At 42.1% G+C, this 22960-nt stretch overlaps 1 protein-coding gene across 1 annotated transcript in view; it reads left to right on the plus strand.

Annotated features, from left to right (window-relative positions):
* Window positions 1–7278, plus strand: part of LOC140717395 (T-lymphocyte surface antigen Ly-9-like) — a 48105-nt gene extending 40827 nt beyond the window's left edge. Inside the window, exons 5-6 of the mRNA XM_073030944.1 lie at window positions 5944–6093; window positions 6490–7278. Of these exons, the coding sequence (XP_072887045.1) occupies window positions 5944–6093; window positions 6490–6545 (206 nt within the window). The 3' untranslated portion in view covers window positions 6546–7278. The remainder of the gene's footprint in view (window positions 1–5943; window positions 6094–6489) is intronic.
* The last annotated feature ends 15682 nt before the right edge of the window (window positions 7279–22960 follow it).

Raw genomic sequence — 22960 nt, forward strand, 5'->3', positions numbered from 1 at the left:
CCCCGGTCTTAATTCCCTTATTTCAGGGCAATCTCACAATAGACAATAGACAGTAGGTGCAGGAGTAGGCCTTTTGGCCCTTCTAGCCAGCACCACCATTCACTGTGATCATGGCTGATCATACACAATCAGTACCCCGTTCCTCCCCTCTCCCTATATCCCTTGACCCCGCTATCTATAAGAGCTCTATCTAACTCTCTCTTGAATGCATCCAGAGACTTGGCCTCCACTGCCTTCTGGGGCAGAGCATTCCACATATCCACCACTCTCTAGGTGAAAAAGTTTTTCCGTATCTCTGTTCTAAATGGCCTACCCCTTATTCTTAAACTGTGGCCTCTAGTTCTGGACTCACCCATCAACGGGAACATGCTTCCTGCTGTCAGTGTGTCCAATCCCTTAATAATCTTATATGTTTCAATCAGATCCCCTTTCATCCTTCTAAATTCCAGTGTATACAAGCCCAGTTGCTCCAGTCTTTCAACATATGACAGTCCCGCCATTCCGGGAATTAACCTTGTGAACCTATGCTGCACTCCCTCAATGGCAAGAATGTCCTTCCTCAAATTTGGAGACCAAAACTACACACAATACTCCAGGTGGGGTCTCACCAGGGCCCTGTACAGCTGCAGAAGGACCTCTTTACTCCTATACTCAGTTCCTATTGTTATAAAAGCCAGCATGCCATTAGCTTTCTTCCCTGCCTGCTGGACCTGCATGCTTGTTTTCATTGACTATGTACAAGAACACCTAGATCTCGTTGTACTTCCCCTTTTCCCTAACTTGACTCCATTTAGATAGTAATCTGCCTTCCTGTTCTTGCCACCAAAGTGGATAACCTCACATTTATCCACATTAAACTGCATCTGCCATACATTTGCCCACTCACCCAACCTGTCCAAGTCACCCTGCGTTCTCATAACATTCTCCTGACATTTCACACTGCCACCCAGCTTTGTGTCATCAGCAAATTTGCTAATGTTACTTTTAATCCCTTCATCTAAATCATTAATGTATATTGTAAACAGCTGCAGTCCCAGCACCGAACCTTGCGGTACCCCATTGGTCACAGCCTGCCATTCCGAAAGGGACCCGTTAATCGCTACTCTTTGTTTCCTGTCAGCCAGCCAATTCTCAATCCATGTCAGTACTCTGCCCCCAATACCATGTGCCCTAATTTTGCCCACTAATCTCCTATATTGGACTTTATCAAAAGCTTTCTGGAAGTCCAGGTACACTACATCCACTGGCTCTCGCTTGTCCACTTTCATAGTTACATCCTCAAAAAACTCCAGAAGATTAGTCAAGCATGATTTTCCCTTCATAAATCCATGCTGACTCAGACTGATCCTTCTACTGCCATCCAAATGTGTCGTAATTTCCTCTTTTATAATTGACTGCAGCATCTTTCCCACCACTGACGTCAGGCCAACCGGTCAATAATTCCCTGTTTGCTCTCTTCCTCCTTTCTTGAAAAGTGGGACAACATTAGCCACCCTCCAATCAGCAGGAATTGTTCCTGAATCTATAGAACATTGGAAAGTGATTACCAATGCGTCCACGATTTCTAGAGCCACCTCTTTAAGTACCCTGGGATGCAGACCATCAAGTCCCGGGGACTTATCAGCCTTCAGACTCAACAGTCTATCCAACACTGTTTCTTGCCTAACATAAATTTCCTTCAGTTCATCCTTTACCCTAGTTCCTTTGGCCACTATTACATCTGGGAGATTGTTTGTGTCTTCCCTAGTGAAGACAGATCCAAAGTACCTGTTCAACTCATCTGCCATTTCCTTGTTCCCCATAATAAATTCACCCGTTTCTGTCTTCAATGGCCCAATTTTGGTCGTAACTATTTTTTTGCTATTCACATACCTAAAGAAGTTTTTAACTATCCTCCTTTATATTCTTAGCTAGTTTACCTTCGTACCTCATTTTTTCTTGGCGTATTGCCTTTTTTGTTATCTTCTGTTGCTCTTTAAAAGCTTCCCAGTCCTCCGGTTTCCCACTCATCTTTGCTATGTTATACTTCTCCTCTTTTATTTTTATACTGCCCTTTACTTCCCTCGTCAGCCATGGCCGCCCCTTACTCCCCTTAGGATCTTCCTGTTTGGAATGAACCGATCCTGCACCTTCTGCATTATTCCCAGAAATACCTGCCATTTTTCTTCCACTGTCTTCCCTGCTAGGGTATTGTTCCATTGAACTTTGGCCGGCTCCTCCCTCATAGCTCCATAGTTCTCTCTGTTCACCTGTAATACTGACACATCTGATTTTCCCTTCTCCTTCTCAAATTGTAGGTTAAAACATATCATATTATGGTCACTACCTCCTAATGGTTCTTTTACCTCGAGGTCCCTGACCAAATCCGGTTCATTGCACAGCACTAAATCTAGAATTGCCTTCTCCCTGGTAGGCTCCAGTACAAGCTGTTCTATGAATCCATCTCGGAGGCACTCCACAAACTCCCTTTCTTGGGGGCCAGTACCATTCTGATTCTCCCAGTCTACCTGCATGTTGAAATCCCCCATGACAACTGTATCATTACCTTTGCAACATGCCAATTTTAACTCTTCATTCAACTTACACCCTACATCCAGACTGCTGTTTGGGGGCCTGTAGATAACTCCCATTAGGGTCTTTCTACCCTTAGAATTTCTCAGTTCTATCCATACTGACTCTACATCCCCAGATTCTATGTCCCCCCTCGCAAGGGACTGAATATCATTCCTCACCAACAGAGCCACCCCAGCCCCTCTGCCAGTCAGTCTGTCCTTTCGATAAGATGTATAGCCTTGAATATTCATTTCCCAGGCCCTGTCCGCTTGAAGCCATGTCTCAGTTATTCCCACAACATCGTACTTGCCAATTTCCAACTGAGCCTCAAGCTCATCTACTTTATTCCCTATAAATTTGTGCATTCATATTTAATACTTTTAATTCGGTACTCCCCTCTCCTTTCATATCAATTAATATTTCACTTGGCCATACTGTATGATCTCTTCTTGAGCTTTCTACTCCGTTGATTCTGTTGTCCTTTTTAACTTTTCTTATTTTCACTTTCCCTTTAACTCCATCCTTATATTTCCAGTTCATCCCCTCCCCCCACTACTTAGTTTAAACACATCCGTGTTGCAGTAGCAAACCTGTCTGCCAGAATGCTGGTCCTCCACCTATTAAGGTGCAACCCGTCCCTTTTGTACAATTCATCCCTACCCTAAAACAGATCCCACTGGTCCAAGAATGTAAATCCTTGTTTCCTGCACCAGTTCCTCAGCCACACATTCAGATCCATTATCTCCCTGTTCCTGCCCTCTCCAGCATGAGGAACTGGAAGCAAACCAGAGATAACCACCCTGGAAGTCCTGCTTTTCAGCCTTCATCCGAGTTCTCTGAAGTCCCGCTGCAGAATGTCCTTCCTCTTCTTCCCGATGTCACTTGTGCTGACATGCACCACCACCTCTGGCTGTTCACCTTCACCCTTGAGGATTCCCTGCAATCGGTCCGTGATGTCCTGGATCCTAGCACCAGGGAGGCAACACACCATCCTTAAATCTCGCCTGTTGCCGCAGAAACGCCTTTCCGTACCTCTTACTATGGAGTCCCCTACTACCACGACTCTTCCTGATGTCTGACTCCTCGACTCTGCTTCTGCGCCAATTTTCGGCTCGCAGACCTGTCTGCCTCTCAGACTGGCAGTATCTTCTGTCCTGACTGCTTCCAAGAAGGTGAACCTGTTTACGAAAGGTACATCCCCTGGGGTCTCCTGTACTTCAAGCATCTTTCCTTCCTCATCGTCGCCCCCTTTCTCTCTTCCGGTATCCTCATATGCAGCCTTGTCCGACACGGTCCCAGGTCCCTGGTCTTGAAGCCCGTCTTCCAGGACAGACTCATGGGCAGTCCATTTCCCTTCCAAGGGACTAATTTCTCTGTCATGGGTTCACTATATCCCATTTAAAGGGATCCCATCTCGTCACCAATATTTGCCCTGGCAAATCAAGAAGCATTCGGACTCAAATATTGATATTGTCAGGGAATTCAAAACAACACTCGGACCCAGATATTCAACTGTCTCTTATTTCTGTGGCCACCTTAGAATCTTCTCAGACATTGGTGATTCTGAACGATACAATTTGTAATTCTTCCTTTTCAGACAGCTACAGACTTCCAAGTCAAGATTTCCTGATAATGTAAATAGATGTACCAATCCAAGCATTTGTGAGACTGAATAAAAGTACCTTTTTACAACAAGCCCTGCAGCTGGAGTAGGGTGGTTAGTAATTAGCTCAGCGTCTTGCTGGCATGTTTTAATAATACTTGGTTTTCCACACTCCCTTTTATCTTTTTGACATTTTCCATTCCCTTCTACCAAAACATTCAGCGGTCACACATTTTCATTAACCCTCAAGATTTCCTCTCCCCCATTTTCCAGTGTTGCATTCAGCTGTTCTTTTCCAGTTTTCTTCCCCGAATCCCAGCTCAACAAGACAGCTCCTCTCTGTTCCGATCTCAGGAGTGTGTAGGACAGTGCAGAATGAACAAGGCTCTGTGTTCTACTCGTGACTTCTGGTTAAGATGGCACTGGTGACCCTCTGTGGCTTCTGGCTGGCAGCTAACGAAACAATGACAACAACTTAAATACTTTGTTAACCACACTTCTTCTGGCAAGCAATCATCACAATAGTCTGTAACTTCCCTTTAGTTGGAGGCAATTCGATCTGGTAGAACCGAGGCAAGGCGAGTTCGCAGGCCCATTGCTGAGAGCGTGAAAAACATGAAAGATCGGGCATAGGCCGAATCAAAACCACGGGGTCCAGGCGCCAGACACGACTAAGCATGATCTACAGGTGGAGATTTACAGACGAAATCAATGCTGCAGGGTCAGGCACCAGACACAACCAAGCATGATCCTCGGATGGAGATTTACAGGTTGAATTGAAGTGGTGAAGCGTATCCAAGAGGCAGAGCCTGTTGTTCAGATGGAGATTTAACCAGAGAGCCAGATAGAAAAGGTGAGATTTGGGCTGCCTCAGATCGCTGCTCAAAGCGGCAGAACCCGATGTTGGGATGGAGAGTTGGGCGCCGAGCCAGATTGGAAACGTCAGGCTGTCAGAAAGGTCTGGGTGACGGGGCCTGAGGTGAAGTACGGGCCAACTAAGATCGCTGCCCCACAAAGTTTACATGGCTCTACACTGAAGTATGGGGCTCTCTTGCAGATCTCAGTTCAGAAGCACGATTGGCTTGCAGTTACTGTTTGCATGATGGATTGCTTCTATTGCACATTGAGTATTCAACGGTCTTTTTTCATATCTGTGGGGTTGATTTTGTGTTTCTTTGTCTCGTGGCTGCCTGTCAGGAGATGAATCTCAAGGTTCTATAATGTATGTATATTTTGATAACAAAATGTACTTTCAACTTTGAACTTTAATTGGGGATAGAGTCAGGAATATAGGACAATGGGGGAGAGGGGTGACTGTGGGATGATGTGAGGGAGTTGGATTAACATCAATTGAGATACAGTCAGCGTTACAGGACACTGTGGTTACCAAGTGACGGTACGAAGAAACTTGTTTAACATCAGTGGAAATCCAGGTGCTGACAAAGGGTCTTTGCCCAAAATGTCAACAGCACTTCTCGCTATAGATGCTGCCTGGGCTGCTGTGTTCCACCAGCATTTTGTGTGTGTTGCTTAAATTTCCAGCATCTGCAGATTTCCTCGTGTTAGGTGCTGACATTGTTGGCTGTGATTTAAGGAGGGTGATATGAGGATGATTGGAACCGGGAGTGTGAGGATGGGATTAATTCTGTAATCTCTTCTCTCCACCCCTTCCCCATTCATGATGGGGAGTTTTCTCTGGCCTGTGGTGAGAGGGTGAAGATCCATCGATTCCTTGTTACGGGAAGTGTGAGAATGGGATTAATCACAGAATCTTTTCTCCTCCCCAGATTCTGATGACAGAACATCACACATTGCTTGGATCATTCCCGTCATCATTATACTCATTCTTCTGTGTTGCGGTATACTCTACAAAAAGCGGCATGATCTTCGCTCACGCTGGGACAAATATATGGGAAAGAAATCTGGTACATCTAACGGTAGGTGTCTCTCCCCACCCCCCCAGTACCAGATTACAGATCGTCACATACTGGTTGTACAATTCCTATTGTGATACTCAGTCTGGTTATTGCGTGTGTCGTGCTGCATATAATCCAGGGTCATCTCTGCTCTGGATACTCTGGCATCATTGCCACTCATGCAAGTCCACCCAGATGGGAAAGGCATCAAAAAGGAATACATGTGATAGGGAGGAGGAGGGGAGGGAGCAGGGAGGTGGAAGGGAGGTCTTGGGGGTGTAGGGAGGAGGAGGGGAGGGTCTGTGGGAGCAGGGAGGAGGACTAGTGGAGGGGCTAAGGGAGCGGATTGGAGCGATGTATGTGTTGATCAGGAAAGGCACTGACGGGGCCTCCTCACCTCTGCTCTCTGTCCCACAGATCCAGCAGTGACTCAATCTTTGAACAGTCGATCTGGTGGAGAACACAGCTCATAGACACTCACTCCGTCGGGGCAGTGTGTGTTCGATACTGGGGAATGGTGCCTACCCATGGCACAGACTGAGAGCATCGGAGCATCCCACTGGCACCACTGTCCCTGTACCACAATCCCGGTGAGGGGGGAATCACTTTAAACACCGAGGGTTCTGCAGTGACCTGTGGTGACCCCACCCCTGGATCTGGTCAGTCTCCCAGACTGAGGTTTATAACTGAACCTGTGATGTGCTCTGTGTTACTGATGGGATCTCCAGTGATCTTCCTACAGTCTTTCCTGGGATATCCACCCAGTTCTCGTGCCCCATTTAACCGTTAACATCCTGGAGGAAATTCCTGAAATTGAAATCAACCAAAGAGCCCATGGGAAATCCAGAGAGACCCACACCCAGGAGGTCAGACTTGGTGAAGAGTCCTGGGGCTCCTCTCCCCACACCCCAGGGCTGGGGAAGGGTTACATATTGCAAATAATTTATTGCTGATATTTTATGTTCTCGGTCAAAATGAACCAGTTAAGGTTTCACCAGAGAAAGCACAGTCTGAGAGTCTATTGATGGGTGTTTCAGGCAGTGGGCACATTACTCAGCTGTGCACTGTCACACATCGAGTGTCTCAGGCAGCGTCTGTGGAGAGAGACGAAGAGTTAATGTTTCAGGTTCCACACCCTTCGTCTACATCTCTCTCTGCTCTAAATATGTAAATGTACAATAACATTAAAGAACCATTCTGAAACCAGTCTTTGGGGTACTGCAAGTCTGTGTCTTTACTAATGCTTTGCTGCACGCTCAAGTGCTCGGTTGGTGTGGGGGGGGGGGGGGTGCCAATGCCTTTTTGCTACTCAGGGAGAGGGTGATCATTGTTTTGCTGCTGTTTATGTGTGGGGGGGAGATGCAGGAGGGGGGGTTCGCTTTCTAACATTTAACTGTCATTCTTTGGGGCACTCTGTTTTCATGGATGTTTGCGAAGAAAAAGAATTTCAGGATGTATATTGTATACAGTTCTCTGACATTAAATGTCATTGTAGCCTAAAAAATTATTCTGTTGTTGGATGTCCATGAAGCTGTAAGGGGTTACAGAGTGGCGGAGGGGTCCAGGGACCAGAGTGGGTTTCAAAGATAGGGAGGATGGTTCAGTCCTTACAAGTGTTGTTGGAGTTGACCTCGCCCAGGTAAGTGGAGTGTGTTCCATGACACTTCTGAGTTGCAGATGGGGGAGAGGCATTGGGGTGTGAGGAGGTGAGTCGCTCCCCACAGGGTCCCCGGTCTCTGACCTGCTTCTGTAGACTCGGTGTTGCTGTGACTGGTCCAGTTGAGTCTCTGGTCAGTGGTGACCCCAGTGTGTTCATGGTGGGAACTGGACAATGGGGATGTCAGAGGGAGGTGGTCAGACTCTCTCTTATTGGAGATGGTCACTGCCTGGTACTTGTGTGGTGTGAATGTTACCTGTCACTTCACAGCCTGTATCTGACTGTTCTCCTGGGCTTACTGCATGCAGCCAGGAGCTGCTTCTAGTCAAGTCAAGTTGCTTTTTATTGTCATTTCAACCATAACTGCTGGTATAGTACACAGTAAAAATGAGATGTTTTTCAGGACCACAGTGCTACATGAACAATACAAAAACTACACTGAACTACGTAAACCAACTCAAAAACTACAGTAGACTACAGACCTACCCAGGACTGCATAAAGTATACAGAACAGTGCAAGCATTACAATAAATAATAAGACAATAGGCACAACAGAGATCAGTTGGTTGGTCGTCCAATAGCTTGGGGGAAAATCTGTTACATAATATAAACAGCTGAATGGCGACATCCGGGAGTCCGTCCATTTCTGTACTCAACGTTGAGTATATTGTTGCCACAGATGTAGTCCAATTTAATGTCCATTGGAGAGCAGAATGGATGGGAGAGCTGGCTGGCTAGGACTTGCTTTTTTCCTGGCATGGACTCCGCCTGCTCGCCTAGCTTCCATTTCCTCGCACACAGCTTACGCTGTCCCCACCTCCGGCCACTGACATCAGGCGACTCCCAGGACTGCAGGCCTGATTCCATCAACAAGCTGAGGTCATGCAATCTAGCCAGCAGATTTTCATGAAGGTTCATTTTTGGGCAATCTCTGTATTGTGGCAGTAACTGGTAATGGTAGATAGTCACTCTGTTATCCATTGCCCTAAACCCTAATGGTGCCTTAAAATCAAATTTAATTTAAATTAAATTAAAAAACTAAATTAACGTTCACCTGCTGACGTGGGAATGGAACTGAATATTGTGCACTCACCAGTGAACATCCCCACTTCTGACCTCCATTGACCCTCATTGCACAATAAAGTCACCCCAGTCCCACTCTCAAACAATATCCCAACTCAAACAACCGCTGGCTCCCAACAACACCTGATCCCCTAACAATACTGCACTTCAATCAGTAACCATACTGTAAGTACAAACCAATATTAAAAAAAACCCTCAACCGTGAAATGACAATCCCACCAAAACACCACACTCAAGATCAATCAACATCCGATCACAATGACATGAACACCTCAGGCCAAACAAAAATCCGCACACAACAACAATATTCCTCATCCAAGCAACACTTGAACCCAACAATGATAACTTATTTATACAGCATTCTTTGTAGTTCAAAGTGTTCTACAATGGGATAAAGTGCAAACATTAAAAGACAGAATGATGTTAGCTAAAAGTGAAGTTAAATAAATAGGTTTGAAAGTGTCAGTGAGTTTGCATCCCTTTTCATTTTTAGGTACTGAGTTCTACAGACAGGGAAAGTACTTTAAAAAAGATGACCTACCATTTATAATTTAAATTCAAGAGTCTGGCTGAAGAAGACCTGAGGCAGTTCTGGCATACTCTGGTCCTAGAGCATTGAGAGCTTTAAAAACAAAAGTTATAGAATTTTAAAATCAATTCTAAAAGATACAAGATCCAATGCAAATATTTAGGATTGTAGTGATATGCTCCCTCATCCTGGTTTTAGTTGAAAGTCTAGCAGCACTGTTCTGAATAGATAGCATTGGATGGCAAGTAAAAAATTGCATTGCAGCAATCTGGTCTATTTAATTTAAGGGTGTGAACTGGTTTTTCAGCATCATTACAAGACAGAAACGGAAGTTCCTTTGCAATATTTCTAAGTGTAGAAATGGTGCTCTGGTCATTTCTATGCGGGATTACATTTTCAAATCTGAATCAAGGAAGGCCTCCAGGTTTGTTACTTCTGATTTTACAAGGGGTGCCAAGTTCCCAAGTTTATCAAGAAGTTTATCTCTTTTGGCTCTGAGACCCGCCAGAATTATTTCAGTTTTATCTTCATTTCGTTTCAGGAAATTATTGCTCATCCTTTTGTTTATTGCAGCCGTACCAGAAGTCAGAGAAGATAGAGTGCTATCATTAGGCTTCACTGAGAGATACAATCGTGGAAATCAAATTTATGCTCTCTATTGATGTCTCCTGAGGGGAGCATGTGTAAGGATAAGAGTAGGGGACCAAGGCAGCTTCCTTCAGCACCAAAAGCTGCATCGTATCTTTTAGAGAAATGGTTTCCAAGACAGACAATAATTTTTCTTTCTGAGATACATTAAACCAATTGAAGGGAACACCAGTGAGGTCAACCCAGTTCTCAAGGTGATCTAGGAGAATGTTACAGTCAACTGGGTTAAAGGCAGCACTTAAAGTAGATTGAAGTGAATTAGAACTGAGACCCTGTTGGCATCAGTGCTGGGCTGAAGGTTACTGACAATTTTGGTGAGGGCTGTCACCACCCAGTGGTTTGCTCTGAAACCTTTCTAGAATATTGTTCTCACCCAGAATGTTGTTGAGTTAGTTGCAAATGACTTCTAAATGACAATCAACACCCTCAGCACAAACAACAACCCACCAAGAAAAGTCTTTGGTGCTGAGATAGAGGCAGCTCACGGTTTCTATGGAGATCTCTTTCTTTCTTATCGCACAGGCAGAACAGTGAGAGTAGAACCCAGGGAAGTGGCTTGCCCCTCTTGTACAATGTGGAAAGTCGGGCTGACCTCCGGTGTCCCCAGTGATAACATCTGCACTTGGGTGCAGCTTCTTACAGACTACATTAGGGAAATGGAGCTGGAACTGGATGACCTACGGATCATTCGGGAGACAGAGAAGTTGCTTGCTTAAGAGTTCCAGGGAGGCAGTCATACCGATGTCACAGGATGCAGGTAACTGGGTGACTGTCAGGACTGGGTGAAAGGGAGAAGTATTGAGGACCAGTGATCGAATGTTATATTGTTATAAGACATTGGTGAGGCCTACCTACAGGAAAGATGTAACTAAGGTGGAAAGAGTACAGAAAAAGATTACAAGGACGTTGCCAGGTGTGGAGGACCTGAGGTATAAGATTGAATAGGTTGAGACTTTATTTACTAGAACGTAGAAGATTGAGAAGAGATTTGATACAGATATACAAAATTATGAAGAGTATGGATAGAGTAAATGCAAGCAGGCTTTCTGTGGTGAGGTTGGGTGGGACTACAACCAGAGGTCATGGGTTAAAGGTGAAAGTTTTGATGGAACATGAGGACCATTAGAGTGTGGAAGCACAAGGAGTGAATATGAGCTTGATTTCACCGTGAAGGGAAGTATGTATTGGCACATGGGTGGAGGTATGCAGGACTACGGTCCCATTGAACATAGATATCTATAGCACATTATAGGTCTTTCTGCCCACAATGTTGTGCTGACCATGTAACCTACACTAGAAGCTGCCTAGAATTTCCTTGCTGAATAACCCTCTATTTTTCTCAACTCCATGTACCTATCTAAGAGTCTAGCAAAAGACCCTATTCTATCCACCTCAACCACCATCACTGGCAGTGCATTCCACGCACTCACCACTCTCTGTGTGGTTACTTCCGACATACCCCTTGCACCTATTTCCATGCACCTTAAAGCTATGCTCCCTTTTGTTAGGCATTTTAGCCCTGGGAAAAACCTCTGGCTAACCAGGCGATCAATGCCTCTCATCATCTGTTAGGTCACCTCTCATCCTCCGTCGCTCCAAGGGGAAAAGGTCAAATTAACTCAATCTATTCTCATAAAGCACGTTCTCCAATCCAGTCAACATCCTTGTAAATCTCCTCTGCACTCTATAATGTCCACTTTTTTCCTGTAGTGAGGTGACCAGGTCCAAACACAGGCCTCCAAGTGGAGTCAAACTAAGTTGAGTCACGGGGTAGGTCTTTGGGAGTAGGCAGTTTAACTGGGCCAAAGATGGACAACTTGGGCCAAAGGGCTTGTTTCTGTGCTGTACTTTTCTATGACTGTATAAATAATCATTGTGGGTGTTCCCTTCAATGAAGTGCATACTCTTCTGGATACTATTGGACTGTGTTGCAGAGGAAAGCCACAGCAGTCGGGTCTCTGGCAATGTCTGGTTCCGCTGCTCAGAGGGAAAGTGGGAGAAGAGGTGAACAGTGGTGATAGAGGATTCACTGGTTAAAGGGACAGAAGAGATTCTGTGGATGAAAACATGACTAACAGATGTTATGTTGCCTTCCAGGTGCCAGAGTCAGAGACATCTAGGCAACCATAGCATTCTTAATGGGAAAGGTGAACAGCCAGATGTCAGGGTCCACATCAGTACCAATCACAGAGGCAGAATGTGTGATGAACTCCTGTAAAGTGCATTCAGGGAGTGAAGGCTTAAGTTAAAGGACTCTTGCCACATGCTGGTGAGGCCAGAACTAGGAAGACAATGCCCTGAAACGTGGCTAAGGAGATGGTGCAGGAGGAGGGATTCAGATATTTGGATCATTGGATTCTTTTCCAAAGTTTAAAGTAAATTTATCAAAGTAAACAGCTGTCGTGATATACAACCCTAAGTTTGATTTTCTTGTGGGCACTCACAGTAAATCCAAGAAACACAATAGAATCAATGAAAGATTGCACCCAAGAGGAAGGGCAGATACCAATGTGCAAAGGATGTCAAATTATACCAGGAAGTATAGATCTGGACCCAGCATTGAGATTTTTGATTGGAGAAAGGCTTTTTCCATTGCCCTCTATTTTCTAAGCTCCATGTATTCATTCAGGAGTCTCTTAAAAGACCCTATAGTTTCGGCCTCCACCAATGCCACTGGCAGCCCATTCCACGCACTCGCCACTCTCTACGTTTAAAAAAAACTTACCGCTGACATCTCTATACCTACTTCCAAGCACCTGTTACGAAGGTGAAGCAACTCTGAGGGGCCGAAGGGTACAAAGTCGCCCCCTCCTTTTTGAGAATCGCAAGATCGCTATTATTTCGGGTCTGAGACCCAGGAAATGAGAGAGATACACATTATGAGAGGGAGACGCAGAATACACAAGGTTTGGAATGTCTCCTGACATCAGCGGAATGGAACCACTGATTACTGCCATTGTCTCTTGGAGAAGGAATTGTGTATTGAGTCCTGTACTATTCATTGAAACCCCTCAGGGGACAACCAGAGTGGTCTGGTTGAGGGATTGCATCATCCCAACCTGATTGACATCTGAGACCCTGTAAGTAAGGATAAAAGACGGGTCTGGGGAACACCCCTTTAGACGCACCAGGAGAAACGCTAGAAATCCAGTGACAGCGTTTTATCGCGAAGCCGGTGAGAGCTCGTTTGCGTCCTCCCTTGCCTGGGTGGCGGGCTCATCATGGAAGAACGGTTTAGCTAAAGGAGAGGTCACACTTGAATGGCCACGACAACGAGACACCTGACGGATCGAAATCATAAAGGAAAGCCGGCAAGTTTTTCTCTTTCTCTCTCTCTCCAACAATTGCAACACAGCGACAACCAAAAAGACGGCAGCTTGTGTGAACTGCAGTGAACTTTATATTTCCATTGGACAATACATTATCCTCTAGACAACGATAGAGCTTATTTCTTATTGATTATTATTATACCCGCACTTTTAGGTTTAGTATTGACGACGTATATATCTGTATATTTGCATTGATATTATTTTTGTGTATTTTTACTAATAAATACTGTTTAAAAATAGTATCATCAGACTTCAATGGACGTCTCTATCTTTGCTGGTAAGTAACCCAGTTACGGGGTTCGTAACACACCTTAAAACTATGCCCTCTCATGCTAGTCATCTCAGCCATGGGGAAAAGCCTCTTACCATCCACATGATCAACGCCTCTCATTATCTTTTAAGACCTTATTTTGTAAACCTCTGTCAGGACACCTCTCATCCTCCGAGTTCACTCAACCTATTCTCATAAGGCATGCTCCCCAATCCAGGCAACATCCTTAAAAATCTCCTCTGCAATCTTTCCATGGTTTCCACGTCTTTCCTACAGTGAGACGATCAGAACTGAGCACAGTACTCCAAGTGGAGTCTGACCAGGGTCCTATCTGGCTGGAACATTACCTCTCGGCTCTTAAACTCTATCCCATGATTGACGAAGGCCAATGCACCATATGTCTTCTTAATCAGAGTCTGCGTAGCAGCTTTGAGTGTTCTAAGGACTCGGAACCCAAGATCCCTCTGATCGTCCACACTGCCAAGAGTCTTACCATTAGTACTAAATTCTGCCATCATATTTGACCTACCAAAATGAACCACGTCACACTTATCTGAGTTGAACTCTATCTGCCATCTCAGCCCTTCTAGTCCATGCCGACGCTTACACTCACCTAGTCCCACTGGCCCACACTCAGCCCGTAACCCTCCATTCCTTTCCTGTCCATATACCTAACCAATTTTACTTTAACTGACAATACCGAACTTGCCTCTAACACTTCTACTGGAAGCTCATTCCACACAGCTATCACTCTCTGAGTAAAGAAATTCCGCCTCGTGTTACCCTTAAACTTTTGCCCCTTAACTCTCAACTCATGTTCTCTTGTTTGAATCTCCCCTACTCTCAATGGAAAAAGCCTATCCACGTCAACTCTATCTATCCCCCTCATAATTTTAAATACCTCTATCAAATCCCCGCTCAACCTTCTGTGATCCAAAGAATAAAGATCAAACGTGTTCAACCTTTCCCTGTAACTTAGGTGCTGATACCCAGCTAACATTCTAGTAAATCTTCTCTGTACACTCTGTCTATTTTGTTGACATCTTTCCTATAATTCGGTGACCAGAAATGTACACAATACTCCAAATTCGGCCTTACCAATGCCTTGTACAATTTTAACATTACATCCCAACTCCTAAACGCAATGCTCTGATTTATAAATGCCAGCATACCAAAAGCTTTCTTCACCACCCTATCCACATGAGATTCCATCTTCAGGGAACTATGCACCATTATTCCTAGATCACTCTGTTCGACTGCATTCTTCAATGCCCTATCATTTACCATGTATATCCTATTTGGATTATTCCTACCAAAATGTAGCACCTCATACTTATCAGCATTAAACTCCATCTGCCATCAATCAGCCCACTTTTCTAACTGGCCTAAATCTCTCTGTAAGCTTTGAAAACCTACTTGATTATCCACAACACCACCTACCTTAGTATCATCTGTGTACTTACTAATCCAATTTACCACCCCATCATCCAGATCATTAATGTATATAACAAACAACATTGGACCCAGTACAGATCCCTGAGTCACACCACTAGTCACCGGCCTCCAACCTGACAAACAGTTATCCACCACTACTCTCTAGCATCTCCCATCCAGCCACTGTTGAATCCATTTTACTACTTCAATATTAATACCTAATAGTATGGCAGTTGCTTTGGATGCAGAAAAAGCATTTGATAGATTGGAATGGGATTTTTTATTTAAGGTATTGGAAAAATATGAGTTAGGAAAATCTTTTATACAATGGATTAAAACTTTAAATACTAATCCTCAAGCTAAAGTAGTTACAAATGGTCAGATTTCAACACCATTTTGCTTAACGAGGTCAACTAGACAAGGCTGCCCATTATCACCTGCTTTATTTGTATTGGCAATAGAACCATTAGCTGAATTAATTAGAACAGATTCAGATATTGGGGGCTTTAGAGTTAATCAAGAAGAATATAAGATTAATTTATTTGCTGATGATGTTTTGATTTATTTAACAAACCCATTGCAATCTTTGCAAAGATTATCTTTTAGATTGGAAGAATATGGGAAAGTATCAGGCTATAAATCAGAGGCGTTGAACTCAATTGCACATGGGGCCAAAACTCAAAGCACACTTTAGATCGTGGGCCGAACAGGATAAACATTTATTGAACACACTAAAACTAAACATTTTTTGAACATAAATATGAATAAAAATAGACAGGAATATTATTCCAGAAAAAATAAACTAAAACTTTAAATAACTTAAATATTTTACTCTCCATAAAAATATCTCCTGTCAGTATTATACAAGTTAGAAATATGAGCATGCGACAAAAAAAACCCTGAAAATATAAATAAAATTTGTGCTTTTCAGCAAAAGTTAAAAGAACAACAAATCAAAACACTGTTTTCTTTGCTCTTATGCCGTTTTGTCAGAGCTGGATGCTTGGCATCTTTTCTTGGTAATAAGTTCGTTTAGGTTTGGTGTAAGGTTCTGTGTTGTGGAGATTCTCAGGATGGACTGCAGGTGTTCATCAGTGAGACGACTCCTGTGTGATGTTTTGTTAATCTTCATCACTGAGAAAAGCTTCGCACACAGATATGTGCTACCAAACATGCACAAGGTTCGAGCCGCATGTAGACGGAGCTGAGGCATTGCTTCAGGAATGGAGCGAATAAACTGTATGGGCCCTGCAGTGTCATACTTTGCCTTTAGTATCCCATTACACTGCAGCTTTGACTTCAGAATAGCGTTGTATACAGCAACAGACGCTTGACGCAGGAATGTTCCCGGGTAGCCTATCGGCAGCTGTTGCGCTGCATTATGGGATCTGTAGTTTGTGTGTTATCAGCGCTTCATATCGCCGGGCCATTAATAATTAAAATAATAGATCTATCTAAAATGATCTCGCGGGCCGGATATGGCCCGCGGGCCTTGTGTTTGACACCTATGCATAAAGTAAATAGGGATAAAAGTGAAATTTTACTCCTTACCAAAGGAAATTATAATCAATGTCGATTAGCAACTCAATTTCGATGGTCAATAAATGGGATAAAATATTTAGGTATTAGAGTTGATAATGATGTAAAAAATTTATATAAACAAAATTATTTGCCATTATTAAAAATAAAAGAGGATCTTGATAAATGGATGATGTTACCAATAACATTAATAGGTAGAGTTAATGCTGTAAAAATGAATATATTTCCTAGATTGCAATATTTATTTCAAACTTTACCAATACAATTACCTCAGAAGTTTTTTCAAGAACTGAATAAATATGTAAGGAAATTTCTTTGGAAAGGAAAGATGTCAAGAATATCATTGGAAAAATTGACATGTAAATTTGATTTAGGAGGGTTACAACTTCCAAATTTTAAGAATTATTATAAAGCAAATCAACTTAGATTTATTGCGTCTTTTTTTGATGAAGAAAAACCGGCATGGATTAGAATAGAATTAGATAAAATAGGAGAAAACATACCAGAAGATTTTATATATAAATGGGAATCCAAATGGATACGGGAAAAAAAAGAATCTCCTATATTAAGACACTTGATTGATTTATGGAATGAGGTAAATATGGACGATGAGATAAAGAAATCTTTATTAGCAAAAAGAACTTTAATTCAAAATAGGCTTATTCCTTTTACAATGGATAATAAACTTTTACATAATTGGTTCCAAAAAGGGATTAAATATATAGGTGATTGTTTTGAAGGAGGTATATTGATGTTGTTTGATCAATTAAAAAATAAATATAAAATATCAAATAACACTCTTTTCTGTTATTTTCAATTAAAAGCCTATTTACGAGAAAAGCTGGGTCAGACAATGTTGATACCAAAACCCAGTGAAATAGAAATATTAATTCAGAAAGGAAAAATTAAAAAAATTACATCTTGTATGTATAATTTGATTCAAAAACAGACAATTAAATTAGGAATTCATAAATCAAGACAAAAATGGGAATCTGATTTGAATGTTAAAATTGATGGAAAAAACTGGTCAAGATTATGTTCTGATAGTATGAGAAATACAATAAATGTTCGACTTAGATTAATACAATATAATTTTTACATCAATTATATATAACACCACAGAAAATAAATAGATTAAATTCAAATATGTCTGACCAATGTTTTCCATGTAATCAAGAAATTGGTACTTTTTTACATTCTACTTGATCTTGTTTTAAAATTCAACCATTTTGGATAAATTTAAGACTTTTATTGGAACAAATTACTGGAGTACAACTCCCACATAGTCCACTATTATTTTTATTAGGAGACATTGAAGGGACAATACCGAAACTTAAATTGAATAAGTATCAGAAAAAATTTATAAAAATTGCATTGGCAGTAGCCAAAAAAGTTATCGCAGTTACTTGGAAATCTGATTTATATTTAACTATGGATCGTTGGAATACTGAAATACGTAGTTGTATTCCACTTGAAAAAATTACGTATAATCTAAATGAATATGATATATTTTTGAAAATTTGGTTCCCGTACTTACAAAAGATAGGATTAAATACATAGGTCCTTTGAAGATAAAATTATAGTAATTGGGGAAAATAAAAATAAATATCAAAATTATTTTGAACTCCATGGAGCATGTGGGGATCCTCCGATATCCAGGCAATCTTTCTCTTCTTTCCTTTTTTTCTTTCTTTAGATAAGGGTTAGGGGGGGGGAGGAGGGGTAATATTATTTTTCTTACTATTTTATCATCACATTTATTCTTTGTAATTTCTAAAATTTAATAAAGAAATAATAATAAAAAATATTAATACCTAACGATTGAACCTTTCTAATTAACCTTCCGTGCGGAACCTTGTCAAAGGGCTTACTGAAGTCCATACAGACAACATTCACTGCTTTACCCTCGTCAACTTTCCTCGTAACCTTTTCAAAACATTCAATAAGATTTGTCAAACATGACTTTCCACACACAAATCCATGCTGACTGTTCCTAATCACACCCCTGTCTATCCAGATAATTTATATATACCATCTCTAAGAATACTTTCCATTAATTTACCCACCACTGATGTCAAACTGTCAGCCCTATAATTGCTAGGTTTACTCTGAGAACCCTTTTTAAACAATGGAACCACATGAGCAATATGCCAATCCTCCGGCACCATCCCCGTTTCTAATGACATTTGAAATATTTCTGTCAGAGCCCCAGCTATTTCTACACTAGCTTCCCTCAAGGTCCTAGGGAATATCCTGTCAGGACCCAGAGACTTATCCACTTTTATATTCCTTAAAAGCGCCAGTACTACCTCTTCTTTAATCATCATACTTTCCATAACTTCCCTACTTGTTTCCCTTACTTTACATAATTCAATATCCTTCTCCTTGGTGAATACCGAAGAAAAGAAATTGTTCAAAATCTCCCCCATCTCTTTCAGCTCCACACATAGCTGTCCACTCAGATTCTCTAAGGGACCAATTTTATCCCTAACTATCCTTTTGCTATTAATATAACTGTAGAAACCCTTCAGATTTATTTTCACTTTACTTGCCGAAGCAACCTTGTATCTTCTTTTAGCTTTTCTAATTTCTTTCTTAAGATTCTTCTTACATTCTTTATATTCCCCGAGCACCTCATTTACTCCATGCTGCCAATATTTATTGTAGATAACTCTCTTTTTCCTAATCAAATTTCCAATATCCCTTGAAAACCATGGCTCTCAAACTTTTAACCTTTCCTTTCAACCTAACAGGGTAAAGATTCTGTACCCTCAAAATTTCACCTTTAAATGACCTCCATTTCTCTATTACATCCTTCCCATAGAACAAATTGTCCCAATCCACTCTTTCTAAATCCTTTTGCATCTCCTCAAACTTAGCCTTTCTTCAATCAAAAATCTCAACCCTGTGTCCAGTCCTATCCTTCTCCATAATTATATTGAAACTAATGGCATTGTGATCACTGGACCCAAAGTGCTCCCCAACACATACCTCCATCACCTGACCTATTTCATTCCCTAAAAGATCCAACACTGCCCCTTCTCTAGTCGGCACCTCTATGCATTGCTCCCAAAAAACTATCCTGCACACATTTTACAAACTCAAAACCATCCATCCCTTTTACAGTATGGGCTTCCCGTCTATGTGTGGAAAATTAAAATCTCCCACAAACACAACCCTGTGCTTACTACAAATATCTGCTATCTCCTTGTAAATTTGCTCCTCCAATTCTTGCTCCCCATTAGGTGGTCTATAATACACCCCGATAAGTGTTGCTTCACCTTTCCCATTCCTCAATTCCACCCAAATAGCCTCCCTCTATCCAGCCAGAGCACCGCTGTAATATTTTCTCTGACAAGCAACGCAACACCTCCCCTTCTTGTCCCTCCGATTCTATCACAGCTGAAGCAACAAAATCCAGGAATATTCAGTTGCCAATCACACCCCTTCTGCAACCATGTTTCACTAATAGCTACATCATCATATTTCCAGGTATCAATCCATGCTCTAAGCTTATCCACCTTTCTTACAATGCTCCTAGCATTACAATAAATGCATTTAAGAAATTGTACACCTCTTCCTCTCTGTTTATCTCGAACAGTACAAAGAACTTTACTGTTCTTTTTTTCCCTTCTCCCATACATCTGTTCCTGCACTCTGGTTCCCCACCCCCGTATCTAGTTTAAATCCACTGGAGCTTCTCCAGCAAACCTACCTGCAAGAATATTTGTCCCCCTCCAGTTCAGATGTAAACCGTCCTGCCAGAACAGGTCCCACTTTCCCTGGAAAACTGCCCAATTATCTATAAATCTGAAGCCCTCCCTCCTGCACCATGTCTTCAGCCACGTGTTGATCTGCACTATCTTACTAGCTGCAGTTCCCTAACATGGTTTGTCAGGAGCTGCAGGTGTAATCATCAGCGACAATTGACTCGCACTGACTTCCCACATCCTGCAAATGGAGCACTCAACTGCCCTAACTGCTGCCTCCATTACCTACTCCTAAGCTAATTAGATTAATCAAAGGAGCTTATCCGGCCTTACCTCAGCTGGAGTGAAGCTCGTACTAGTTCTGCTATGTCCATTCTTTAGCTCCTTCATGGATACCCTGTAACTCTCTAGAGCACTAACTGATCATTGCTTCCCAAACCTTAAGTAAGCTTTTTTTTCTTCCTCTTGGCTAAATGTTCCATCACTTTTATCAATCATGATTCCTTCATCCTCAATACTTACCAACAATGGCCGATATTTCTCTATATTTTTTCTAATCGTGTACTTGTACAATTATCTGCTAAATATTGTAATACAGCTTCAAGCAGCTTGTTTCATGTACCCAACAGTCTCCATGAAAAAAGTTGTTCTTGAGGTTCCTTTTAAAACTTTTCTCTCTCACCTTAAACCTGTACATTGTAGTGTTAAAATGCCATTCCCTGGGGAAAAGAAAACTGACCATCCGTGTTATCCATATCTTTAATGATTATATATTCTTCTACAGGGTCAGCCCTCAACCTCAGTGCTCCAGGGAAAATAGACATAGGCTATCCAGTCTGTTTTTACAACTCAAGCTCTCCAAGCCTGGTAACATCATTGCAAATCTTTTCTGTACCGTTTCTAGCTTCAGACACTCTTCCGACAGTGACAGGATCAGAACTGTGCACAGTGCTCCAAGAGTTATCTTACTACTGACTTGTACAGTCGTGTCATCACATCCCAACTCTAGTACTCAATACCTGACTGATGAAACCAGATGTTACAGCTCCTTCTTCACCATCCTGTGGATGTAACTGCTACTGGACGATAGTCATTGAGGCAGGTTACCAAGTTCTAACCATGTCGGCCACTGGTATAAGTCAAGCCTGCTTGTAAAAGGTGGGTACCTCAGATTGCCGAAGCGAGAGCTCAAAGGTATCAGTGAACACTCCAGCCAGTTGATCAGTACTTGGCCAGTTACCACATCTGGGCCGGACACTTTCCAGGGGTTCAATCTCCTGAAGGTTGCTGTCATGTTGGCCTCAAAGACTGAAATCACAGGGTCATTGGGAGCTTGTGAAAGTCCTCCATGTTTTGTCGGTCAAATTTATCATAACAGGCACTGAACTCATCTGGGAGTGAAATTTAGTCATATATGTCGCTTGGTTTTACTTTGTAGGAGGTGATGGCAGTCAAGCCCTGCCATAGCAGTCTGGTCTGAAATTGCCACTTCGCATGTGAGACAGCTTTCCAGGAAGTGGTAACTGGACCTCTTGTATTTGACTTGGTTGACATGACACGTCAATTGAGAGCATCCTGACTGGCTGCATCACTGCCTCGTATGGGAACTGTACTTCACTCAATCGCAGGACTCTGCAGAGAGTGGTTCGAACAACCTAGCACACCTGTAGATGTGAACATCCCACTATTTAGGACGTTTACAGAGACAGGTGCATAAAAAGCGCCCAAAGGATAATTGGGGACCCAAGTCACCCGAACCACAAACTGTTCCAGCTACTACCATCTGGGACATGTTACTGCAGCCCTAAAATCAGGACCAAAAGGCTCTGGGATAGCTTCTACCACCAGGCCATCAGACATTAACTCACGCTGATATGATTGTATTTCTATGCTATATTGACTGTCCTGTTGTACATATTATTTATCACAAATTACTATATCTTTTCATTACTACCATGAGGGAGGAGGTACAGGAACCTGACGTTTCGTGAACAGCTTCTTCCTCTCCCACATCAGATTTCTAAATGGACAATTACCCTCAGGTAGGAGGTACAGAAGCCTGAAGGCACATACTCAGCGATTCAGGAACAGCTTCTCCCCCTCTGCCATCCAATTCCTAAATGGACATTGAAGCTTTGGACACTGCCTCACTTGTTTTAATATATACAGTATTTCTGTTTTTGCACATTTTTAAATAATCTATTCAATATATGTAATTAATTTACTTGTTTATTAATATTTTTTTTCTCTCTCTGCTATATTATGTATTGCATTGAACAGCTGCTGCTAAGTTAACAAATTTCACGTCAAATGCCGGTAATAATAAACCTGATTCTGATGAATCTATGAATTCACTACTTTTTTTAATGGCATTTTAATTTATTTTTTTTATAAATACTTATTGTAATTTAAGTTTGATATCATTATGTATTGCATTGTACTGCCGCATACCAAATTTCATGACAGATGCCAGTGATATTAAACCTGATTTTGATCATATGTACACAAGAGAACATCTGCAGATGCTGAAAATCCAAGTAACACACACAAAGTACTGGAGGAACTCAGCAGGCCAGGCAGCATCTATGGAATAGAGTACAATCGATCTTTCGGGCCCAGACCCATCAGCAGTACTGGTGCATAAGGGTCTCAGCCCGAAACATCAACTGTACTCCTTTCCATAGGTGC

This window comes from Hemitrygon akajei, chromosome 27 (assembly GCF_048418815.1).
Source record: "Hemitrygon akajei chromosome 27, sHemAka1.3, whole genome shotgun sequence".
NCBI classification, from domain to species: domain Eukaryota; kingdom Metazoa; phylum Chordata; class Chondrichthyes; order Myliobatiformes; family Dasyatidae; genus Hemitrygon; species Hemitrygon akajei.